Source organism: Canis aureus, chromosome 33 (assembly GCF_053574225.1).
Source record: "Canis aureus isolate CA01 chromosome 33, VMU_Caureus_v.1.0, whole genome shotgun sequence".
Classification (NCBI taxonomy): domain Eukaryota; kingdom Metazoa; phylum Chordata; class Mammalia; order Carnivora; family Canidae; genus Canis; species Canis aureus.
Genome location: NC_135643.1, coordinates 9,837,345 through 9,849,546, shown reverse-complemented (window position 1 = coordinate 9,849,546; position 12,202 = coordinate 9,837,345). Strand labels below are relative to the sequence as shown.

Sequence of the window (12,202 nt, the reverse complement as noted above, 5' to 3'; positions counted from 1 at the left end):
TTTCCACTTTACAGGTAAGACATATGTGGCACCAGAGTGGTTAAGAATATTCTCCAAGGACACAGAGCTGAGATTTGAACCCAGATCATCTGACTCTAGAGTCTGAGTTCTTGACTATTCCCCTGTGACTTTGAAGAAAGGCATCTGTTCCACATATTAATTACTTTTAGATAGACCAAGCTATGATAGAACTGAAGGGCAAAAACTCATACCACCGTAATTTCTTATTTGAAATAGCTGAAACCAAAAGTCTGCTTAAATGTTCAAGAGAAGTAAAGTTCTCCTGTGGAGATAAAGACTATAATACAGTTCTCAAGGAAGTGCCTTCTCCTTTTTAAAGAGGCTATTCCCCTTTTTCATTCAACACAACAGCTTAAATTAGTTTAAAATCTTAGAACAGAACCCTGATGTATTAATGACCCTATGTTATCAGTGAGACTATTTCTTTTCATTTTTAAATTATGAAACCTAAGCTCATATTTGCTTCCTACTATCACCAGAAAAAGTTATAGTAGGAGATTCTTGAATTTCTACTCAATTATGGTTAACAGTGAGATCCACAGTGTCTGGCATAGTTCTCAGTCTGGTGAACATTTATCTAATCATGACACAACACAAAAAAACATATGCACATGATAATACCGTATTGAATTAAAAATTTGAATTACTTAAAAATAAACTGGGAAGCTTTCATTTAAGATATCTTACAGTGACTTACAGTGTCAATCATCATCTCTTTATTTAAATGTAATATGTTTCAATTTTATTTATCTGATGTCTTTATTCTTTAAGTTTTATTTACATTCCAGTTAGCTAATATACAGTGTATTATTAGTTTCAGGTGCACAATATAGTAATTCACCACTTCCATACCACATCCAGTACTCCTCACAAGTGTCCTCCTTAACACCTATCACCGATTTCACCCATCCCCTCACCCACCTCCCCTCTAGTAACCATCAGTTTGTTCTCTATAGTTAAGAGTCTGTTTCTTGGTTTGTCTCTCTTTTCCCCCCCATTATTGTTTGTTTTGTTTCTTAAATTCCACATAGAAATAAAATCATATGGTTTCTTAAACAGGTGCACAGACATGGCATATACTATCACAGGGCGTAAGATAAATATGGTCATGAGTGAGGGCTTTACCAGGCACAATTATTGGCCTAACAGAATTGAATAATAATGTCTTTTTAATGAATTGAGATAAGAGAGAAATAAAAAGAAAATAATAATTATCAATTTAAAATACAATTTAAATTTTAAAACAACTGTGTGAAACATGTGTTTTCAATACTCTTTTATCTGAGAGGACACTTACAGAGGCTAAGAAAATTGCATAAAGACACATAAAAAGTCAGTGATAGAAACTGGACTCCCAATCATTTAAAAATAAGTACAATGGATTATGTGCAAGATGGCAGAGGAGTAGGGGTCCTCAACTCATCTGATCCCACAAACTTATCTAGATAACTTTCAAAACATCCTGAACAGCTACTAATTCAACCTGAGATTTAAAGAGACAACAGCCAGGAATGCTACAGAGAGAAGGGTTTTCACTTCTAACAAGGTAGGAAGGTGAAAAAAAACACAAAAGAATAAAGTGGGAGAGGGGAACCGTGACTAGCAGGGCTGAAGCAGAGCAGCGAAAGCCTCTGAGGCAGGAAAGCCCAGTCCTGGAGAAGTGGAAACTTTACAAATCTGCACAGGAATTTTCCCTGATGGAAAGTGCTTAGCAGGGAAATTGGGCAGAATCACAGGAGGGATAGTGAAGCCTCAAGATTCCTGAAGTCACTATAAGAGGAGGGGCCCCTGGGGGAAAGGTCACTGCAAAATGCAGTCCGAAATTGGTAAAGGGTTGGAGGACAGCAACCCTTTGGGGGCATTTGGGAGAGGCCAGTCAGTTAGGTGGGTAGGCTCAGGAGTGGCCTTTACACTAAAGCCTGGCAATGGATGGAGGTGGCTGTGCCCCATTCCCTCCAGGAGAGGTGGTCCCTGGGAGCACGGGTCCAGTGGCACAGGGCTCCAGATCCCAGGGCATCCAAGTGGACAAAGCCAGCCATCCTGCACTCCCCCTGGGACAGGCGGAAGCGGGGAGGGCACAGGAAAGTAAGAACCCTACTGCTGCTGGATTCCCCCAAGCTGTGCAGATCACCACAGCTACGCTGGCCCCCAGGAGAATCTAGACCAGTGTTGACAGGGAGACTGGCTACTGACTTGACTCCAGAGCTGGAAACCTGGCCGCTGCCAGTGTTGTTGTTCCTCCTTGTTTCACCATGTGCCTAGGAGAGGTGGGGCCACTAGGGAACACAGGCCTCACGAGTAGACACTCCCACCGAGCCCCCACCTGGCAGGAGGTGGGGCATCTCTCCCTGGTACAGACACCTGAGAATCAGCACAGCAGACACTTTCCCCAGAAGACCAGCTAGAAGGACAGGGGAAAAGCAAGTTTATTGAAAAAGCAGGACTGGAAAACTCCAGGACTGAGGGAAAATAGTATATATATATATTTTTTTAAAGATTTTATTTTATTTTATTTTATTATTAATTTTTATTTATTTATGATAGTCACAGAGAGAGAGAGAGAGAGGCAGAGACATAGGCAGAGGGAGAAGCAGGCTCCATGCACCGGGACCCCGACGTGGGATTTGATCCCGGGTCTCCAGGATCGTGCCCTGGGCCAAAGGCAGGCGCCAAACCGCTGCGCCACCCAGGGATCCCGGGAAAATAGTATATTGAACTAGAGGGTCCTTTTTTTTTTTTTCCCCTTACGACTCATTTTTATATCAGACTAAAAATTTCCAATATTTTTTTTCTCTTTTCCCACCTTAAATACAATATTTTACCAACTCTTCATTTTTAAGTTTTTTTTTCCTTTTTGACTTTCATATTTCTACAATTACATGCCTTAGATATATTTTTCACTTCTGGATTCTCTTCAATGTATTCAACTTAATTTTGGTAGATATATGAGATATGGGTATTTTGTTTTTGTTTTTGTTTTTCTGCCTCATTTTGTTTTACAATGGTGGAAGTTAGTACCTTCTAACACACAACCAAAATATACCCAGAACCAAGTGGAACACTGTGTTGGTTCGTTCTGTGAGATTATATTCTCTTTTCCTTCCCATTCTGTACCCCCTTTCTAACCTTGTTTATGTTTTTGTGGTCAGTGTTGGGGCTTTATATAAGGATTGGTGGTTTGTATAAATTTGGGATTGAGCATCTTCTAACATACAGAACTTAATACACTCAGAACCAAGAGGATCACCTTGTAGGACCTCTCAAGTAGACTACATTCTCTGTCCACTACTACTTCCTCACCACCACCATCCCCTCCTTTTTTTTTTCTTTTCTTTAATTTTCTTTCTTTCTTTTTTTTTCTTTTTTCTTCTTCTTTGTTTTTGGTTTTTGGCTTTTTATTTTTACTACTTTGTTTTAAAATTTGTTTTTCACTTTAGTGGTCTTTTTGTTTTATTTTGTTCTATTCTTCTTTTCTTTTATTTTCTGATCTCTGACCTCTTCAGAATCATCAAGGGTGTATTTTACTTAGGTCATGGTTGATATTTTTGACTCAGCCTACTCATAGAGCCAGTCTGCACTGGATAAAATGACTAGAAGGAAGAATTCACCACAAAAGAAAGAACCGGAAACAGTACTCTCTGCCACAGAGTTACAGAATTTGGATTTCAATACTATGTCAGAAACTCAATTCAAAAGTACAGTTATAAAGCTACTGGTGGCTCTGGAAAAATGCATAAAGGACTCTAGAGACTTTGTTACTGCAGAATTGAGATCTAATCAGGCTGAAATTAAAAACAGATTAAATGAGATGCAATCCAAACTGGATGTTCTAATGGCAAGGGCTAATGAGGTGAAAGAGAGAGTGAGTGACATAGAAGACAAGTTATGGTAAGGAAGTAAGCTGATGAAAAAATAGAAAAACAATTAAGAGTCCATGAGGAAAGGCTTAGAGAAACAAATGATAGCCTGAGAAGGAAGAATATAATCTAACTGGGATTCCAGAAGAGGCTGAGAGAGAGAGGACCACAAAATATATTTGAAAAAACTAGCTGAGAACTTCCCAAATCTGGGGAAGGAAACAGGTATTCAGATCCAGGAGATAGAGAGGACACCCCAAAAAATCAATGAAAACTGTTCAACACCTCGACATTTCATAGTAAAACTTGCAAATTCCAAAGATAAAGAGAAAATTCTCAAAGCAGCACAAGACAAGAGATTCTTAACTTATATGGGGAGAAATATCAGATTAACAGTAGACCTCTTCACAGAGGCCTGGCAGGCCAGAAAGGGGGGGCATAACATAGTCAGGGTCCTAAATGAGAAGAACATGCAGCCAAGAGTACTTTACCCAGCAAGGCTCTCATTCAGAATAGAAGGAGAGATAAAGGGCTTCCAGGATAGGCAGAAACTGAAAGAATATGTGACCACCAAACTGGCCCTGCAAGAAATATTAAGGGGGACGCTGTAAAAGAAAGAGGGAGCCCAAAGAAATAATCCACAAAACAGGAACTGAATAGGTAATGTGAGGACACTAAATTCATATCTTTCAATAGTTACTTTGAATGTGAGTGGGCTAAATGGTCCCATCAAAAGACTCAGGATATTGGACTGAATAAAAAAGCAAGACCCATCTATTTGCTGTCTATAAGAGACTTATGATAGACCTAAGGACACCGTCAGCCTGAAAATGAAGGGGTGGAGAACCATTTACCATTTAAATGGTTCTCAAAAGAAAGCTGGGGTAGGAATCCTCATATCAGATGAATTAAAGTTTATCCCAAAGACTGTAGTAAGAGATGAAGAGAGACACTATACCTTAAAGGGTCTATCCAACAAGAAGACCTAACAATCATGAATATTTATGCCCCTAGTGTGGGAGCAATCAAGTATATCAATCAATTAATAACTAGAGTAAAGAGATACTTAGGTAATAAAACACTAAGAGTAGGAGACTTCAACACGGCACATTCAGCAAATGACAAATATTCTCATCACAACATCACCAAAGAAACAAGAACCTTAAATGATACACTGGACCAGATGGATTTCACAGATATATACAGAACTTTCCATCCGAATGCAACAGAATACACATTCTTCTCAAGTGCAAATGGAACTTTCTCCAGATTGGACCACATACTGGGTCACAAATCAGGTTTCAACCGATTCCCCTGCATAGTTTCAGATCACAATGCTTTGAAACTAGAACTCAATCAAGAAGAAATTTGGAAGAAACTCAAACACATGGAGGTTAAAGAGCATCCTACTAAAAGATGAATGGGTCAACCAGGAAATTAGAGAAGAATTAAAAAGATTCATAGAAACTAATGGAAATGAAGATACAATTGTTCAAAATCTTTGGGATACAGCAAAAGCAGTCCTAAGAGGAAATACATCGCAATACAAGCATCCCTCAAAAAATTGGAAAAAAAAACTCAAATGTACAAGCTAACCTTGCACCTAAAGGAATTGGAGAAAGAACAGCAAGTAAAGCCTACACCAAGCAGAAGAGAGATAATAATGATTTGAGCAGAACTCAATGAAATAGAGATCAGAACTGTAGAACAGTTCAACAAAACCAGGAGCTCGTTCTTTGAAAGAATTAATAAGATAGATAAACCCCTAGCCAGTCTTATTAAAAATAAAAAAGACTCAATAAAATTACGAATGAAAGAGGAGAGATTACAACCAATACCAAGGAAATACAAATGATTTTAAAAACGTATTATGAGCAGCTATATGCCAAAAAAATCAGGCAATCTAGAAGAAATGGATGCATTTCTGGAAACCCACAAATTGTCAAAACTGGAACAGAAAAAAATAGAAAACCTGAACAGACCAATAACCAGGGAAGAAAGTGAAGCAGTTATCAAAAACCTCCCAAGATGCAAAAGTCCAGGGCCTGATGGCTTTCCAGGGGAATTCTACCAAATGTTTAAAGAAGAAATAATACCTATTTGGGACACTTCGGTGGCTAAGCAGTTTGACACCTGCCTTCAGCCCAGGGGTGTGGTCCTGGAGTCACAGGATTGAGTCCCATATTGGGGTCCCAGTGTGGATCCTGCTTCTCCCTCTACCTGTGTCTCTGCCTGTGTCTCTCTGTGTCTCTCATGAATAAATAAATAAAATATTTTTTTTTAATAATGCCTATTTTACTAAAGCTGTTTTGAAGGATAGAGAGGGAATACTTCCAAACTCGTTTTATGAGGCCAGCATTACCTTGATCCTAAAACCAGACAAAGACACCACCAAAAAAGAGAATTACAGACCAATATTCTTAATAAACATGGATGCAAAAATTCCCACCAAGATACTAGCCAATAGGATCCAACAGTACATTAAGAGGATTATGCACCATGACCAAGTGGGATTTATCCCCAGGATGCAAGGGTGGTTCAACACTGGTAAATAGTCAATGTGATACATCACATCAACAAGAGAAAAAACAAGAACTATATGATCCTCTCAATAGATGCAGAGAAAGCATTTGACAAAATACAGCATCCATTCCTGATCAAAACTCTTCATAGTGTAGGGATAGAGGGCACATTCCTCAATATCTCAAAAGTCATTTATGAAAAGCCCACACCGAATATCATTCTCTTCTTTTTTATTATTATTTTATTTATGATAGTCACACACAGAGAGAGAGAGAGAGAGAGGCAGAGACACAGGCAGAGGGAGAAGCAGGCTCCATGCACCGGGAGCCCGATGTGGGATTCGATCCCGGGTCTCCAGGATAGCGCCCTGGGCCAAAGGCAGGTGCTAAACCGCTGCGCCACCCAGGGATACCTCATTCTCTCTCTCTTTTTTTAAAGATTTTATTTATTTATTCATATACACAGAGAGAGAGAGAGAGAGAGGCAGAGACACAGACAGAGGGAGGAGCAGGCTCCATTCAGGGAGCCCGATGTGGGACTCGATCCTGGGTCTCCAGGATCACACCCCAGGCTGCAGGTGGCGCCAAACTGCTGCACCACCGGGGCTGCCCCGAATATCATTCTCAATGGAGGAAAAACTAAAAGCCTTTTCCCTAAGATCAGGAACACGACAGGTATATCCACTCTCACCACTGTTATTCAACATAGTACTAGAAGTCCTAGCCTCAGCAATCAGGCAACAAAAAGCAATAAAAGGCATTCAAAATGGCAAAAAAGCCAAACCCCCACTCTTTGTAGAGGACATGATATTGTATGTAGAAAACCCAAAAGACTCCACCCCAAGATTGCTAGATCTCATACAGCAATTTGGCAGTGTGGCAGGATACAAAATCAACGCACGAAATCAGTGGCATTTCTATACACTAACAGTGATACAGAAGAAGGAGAAATTAAGGAATCAATCCCATTTACAATTGCACCCAAAAGCGTAAGATACCTAGGAATAAACCTAACCAAAGAGGTAAAGGATCTATACCCTAAAAACTACAGAACACTAATGAAAGAAATTGAGGAAGACACAAAGAAATGGAAAACTTTCCATGCTCGTGGATTGGAATGGAAGAATCAATATTATGAAAATGTCTATGCTACCCAGAGCAATGTACATGTTCAATTCAAGCCCTATCAAAATACCATGGACTTTCTTCATAGAGTTGGAACAAATCATCTTAAGATTTTTATGCAATCAGAACAGACCCCGAATAGCTAGAGGAACACTAAAAAGAAAACCAATGCCGGGGGCATCACAATGCTGGATTTCAAGCTGTATTACAGAGCTGTGATCATCAAGATAGTATGATACTGCACAAATAAACAGACACATAGATCAATGGAACAGAATAGAGAACCCAGAAATGGGCCCTCAACTCTATGGTCAACTCATCTTCTACAAAGCAGGAAAGAATATCCACTGGAAAAAGGACAGTTTATTCAATAAATGGTGCTGGGAAAATTGAGACAGCCACGTGCAGAAGAATGAAACTAGACCATTCTCTTAACACCATACACAAAGATCAACTCAAAATGGTTGAAAGATCTAAATGTGAGGCAAGAATCCATCAAAATCCCAGAGGAGAACACAGGCAACACCCTTTTTGAACTTGGCCACAGCAACTTTTTGCAAGATACATCTATAAAAAAAAAAAAAAGATACATCTATGAAGGAAAGGGAAATAAAAGCAAAAATGAATTATTGGGACTTCATCAAGATAAGAAGCTTCTGCACAGCAAAAGAAACAGTCAACAAAACTAAAAGACAGCCTACAGAATGGGAGAAGATATTTGCAAATGACATATCAGATAAAGGGCTAGTATCCAAGATCTATAAAGAACTTATCAAACACAACACCCAAGAAACAAAATATCCAATCATGAAATGGGCAGAAGACATGAACAGAAATTTCACCAAAGAAGACATACACATGGCTAACAAGCACATGAGAAAATGTTCTGCATCACTTGTCATCAGGGAAATTCAAATCAAAACCACAATGAGATACCACCTCACAGCAGTGATAATGGGGAAAATTAGCAAGGCAGGAAACAACAAATATTGGAGAGGATGTGGAGAAACCCTTTTTTCCCTCTTGCACTGTTAGTGGGAATGCAAACTGGTGCAGACACTCTGGAAAACAGTGTGGAGGTTCCTCAAAAATTTAAAAGTAGAGCTACCCTATGGCCCAGCAATTGCACTACTGGGTATTTACCCCAAAGATACAGATGCAGTGAAATGCCAGGACACCTGCACCCCAATGTTGATAGCAGGAATGTCTACAATAGCCAAGCTGTGGAAGGAGCTATGATGTCCTTCGACAGATGAATGGATAAAGAAGATGTGGTCTATGTATACAATGGAATATTACTCAGCCATTAGAAAGGACGAATACCCATTATTTGCTTCGACGTGGATGGAACTGGAGGGTATTATTCTGAGTGAAGCAGTCAATCAGAGAAAGACAATCATAAGGTTTCACTTGTACGTGGAATATAAGAAATAGTGAAAAGGATATAATGGAATGGAGGGGAACTGAGTGGGAAAAATTAGAGAGGGAGACAAAGCATGAGAGACTCCTAATTCTGGGAAACAAAGGGTTGCTTGCGGAAGGGGAGATGGGTGGGGCATGGGGTAACTGGGTGATGGGCACTGAGGAGGGCACTTGATGGCATGAGCACTGGGTTATACTATATGTTGGTAAATTGAACTTAAATAAAAACAAACGTAAAAAAATAAAATAAAAATCAGCACATTTTATATAAAAAAGGAAAAAAAAAACTATACTCTCATACAGGTCTTTTTCATGCCAAGGTAAATGCTCCTTCTCCAAACAAAGATACATGGCACATGTACAAACAACTTTGATGGAAGTTCAAAGCAACGTATCTTTAATATGTAGAAGTAAGAAAGACTCAGAAGAAACAAATTACAAAATCAAGCAATTTTAGTGCTCAAAGAAACCTTCAGATCATCTTGTCAAATCCTTTAATTTTATAGAGGTCAAAACTAGAACTCAGAGCAGTTCAGTGACTTTATTCATTGTCAAAAGTTAGTATCAGGCTAAATATAATCTTGTTCTGTTTGGTTTTGTCTTTAGGGCAATTCTTACCTGCAAATATACTTTAGGAGGTTGTAATTGACCACTGGCAAACTCTTCACCTGCTTTGCTAATTCCTTAACACCCTGAGTAAAAAGAAATAGAGAACAAATGTTATCTAAGTGTTGGCCTTGGAATTAAAGCAAATAAAAAATAGGTATACAGGTTTTTTTTTTTTTTTTTTCATTAGTTTCACATAACATCAGTGAAGAATCCTGTCCTGAAACCTTGCCACTATTACAGAGGGCATTTCACAAATATTTTCAAAGATTTTTAAAAGTATTTCAAATATTTCCATAAGTACTATTTGTGGAAAAACAGATGTAAGGGAAGCCTTTTTAACCTTTTTAGTGCTTGCTAACAGTTGATGAAAAGGGAGGATAGCCTCATTTATAATAAGGTTATTTGGGGGAAAAAAAGTAGCCTTAATGTAGTGAAGGTCTTTTCCGTTTCTGGCGTGCTCAGAACAGACAAACACATGTCTACTGACAAACAGGTCTCTCAAGATGGGCCATGTCTAGGATACACTGGGTGGGATGGAGAATGAAAAGCCTGTTCTTCATGGACATTTTGCAAAGGGATTAATTGCTTGGGTTCTTCTCCTTGTAGACCTTCTAAAATGTAAATGGTCCCAGAAAAACTAATAGATAATGTAATCAAATTTGATTTGTTCTTCTTTCTGAAAAAGGCCAGATGGTAAATATTGCAAGCTTTCTGAGACATATGGTCTCTGTCTCAACTACTCAACTCTCCTGTTGTGGCACAAAAGCAACCACAGACAATATTACATAACAAAGTAAAACTTCATTTTAAAAATAGGCAGCGATTTCAACAAGAGTGCCAAGAAAATCCAGTGGAGGAAACAATAGTCTTTCCAACAAATGGTTCTGAGACAACTGGATAGCCATATGCCACAGGATGAAGTTGGACCTTTCCTCATATCATAAACCAAAATTAACTCAAAATGTATCTTAAAACTTAAATGTAAGAGCTAAAGTCACAAAAGTCTTAGAAGAAAATAAGGGAATAAATCCTGGTGAACTTGGTTAAAGACTTCTTAGATATGACATTAAGAGCATGAGTGACAAAAGAAAAATAGGTAAATTGGATTCACTGCAATTAAAAACTTTTCTGTTTTAAAGGACACCATCCAAAAACTGAAGAGACTTGGAGCACCTGGGTGGTTCAGTTGTTGAGTGTCTGATTCTTGATTTTGGCTCAAGTCATGGTCTCAGAGTCATGGATCGAGTCCAGCATTGGGTTTTGCACTCAGCAAGGAGTCTGCTAAAAATTCTCTTTCCCCTTCTCTCTGCCCCTCCCCCACATGTGCACATGTGAGCAAGCTGTCTCTCACTATGAGCCAGTAAGTACATGGAAAAATGCTTAACATCATTAACCATCAGGTATATGCAACTCATGCTCAATGAGATTTCACCTCACATATATTAGGATGCCTGTGGTAAAAAACAGAGATAAAAAGTGTTGGCAAAAATGTGCAGAAGTTGGAATCTGCACACATGGCTGGTGGGAATTTAAAATGACAGAACCTCTTTAGAAAACACAGAGTTACATATGGCTCAGCAATTCTGCCTCCTAGGTATATACTCAGGAGAAATGCAGATATATGTCCATGCCAAACTTTGCACATGGATATTCACAGCAGCATTAGTAATAATAGCCAAACAATGGAAACAAGGCACGGGTGCTACAACTGATAAATGGATGGATGGATGGATGGATGGATGGATGGATAGATAGATAAATAAATAAATAAATAAATAAATAAATAAATAAATAAATAAATGGCATGAAATACTGGTATATGTGGAATAGTGTGAATAAACCTAAAAAACAGTGAAAGAAGCCAGTCACAGAAGACAATGTAATGAATGATTCCATTTATATGAAACAGCCAAAATAGGCAAGTCTATAGATCCAGAAAGTAGATTAGTAGCTGCCAAGAGCTGGGAAAGGGTAGGTGGGCCTGGGATATAAGTATAGGATTGGCTATAAGATGATGAAAATGTGCTTAATATTCTAAAATTAGATTTTGGTAGTGGTTGCACAAATCTTGAGAATGCAGTTGACCCTTGAGCAATGTGGGGGCTCGGGATGCCAATCCCCCCCAACTTGAAAATCCATGAATAACTTTTGTCTCCCTCAAAACTTAGTTACTAATAGCCTATCGTTGACTGGAAACCTTACTGATAACATAAACAGTTGATTAACAAATATTTTGTGTGTTTAATGCATTCTTTGCTGTACTCTTACAAAAAGGTAAGCTAGAGAAAAGAAAATATTAAGAAAATCATAGACAATAGCCAAACTGTGGAAGGAGCCTTGGTGTCCATCGAAAGATGAATGGATAAAGAAGATGTGGTTTATGTATACAATGGAATATTACTCAGCCATTAGAAACGACAAATACCCACCACTTGCTTCAGCGTGGATGGAACTGGATGGTATTATGCTGAGTGAAGTAAGTCAACTGGAGAAGGACAAACATTATATGGTCCCTTTCATTTGGGGAATATAAATAATAGTGAAAGGGAATATAAGGGAAGGGAGAAGAAGTGTGTGGGAAATATCAGAAAGGGAGACAGAACATAAAGACTCCTAACTCTGGGAAACGAACTAGGGGTGGTGGAA

The 12,202-nt window shown here is 38.7% G+C and overlaps 1 protein-coding gene across 9 annotated transcripts in view; it reads right to left on the bottom strand.

Moving 5' to 3' along the window:
* The window catches only part of ARHGAP24 (Rho GTPase activating protein 24), a 738,009-nt gene that overhangs the window by 15,244 nt on the left and 710,563 nt on the right, over positions 1–12,202 (bottom strand). For all 9 annotated transcript variants that reach the window (XM_077882769.1, XM_077882768.1, XM_077882772.1 and 6 more), the window contains one exon: positions 9,566–9,639. In XM_077882769.1, the coding sequence (XP_077738895.1) occupies positions 9,566–9,639 (74 nt within the window). The remainder of the gene's footprint in view (positions 1–9,565; positions 9,640–12,202) is intronic.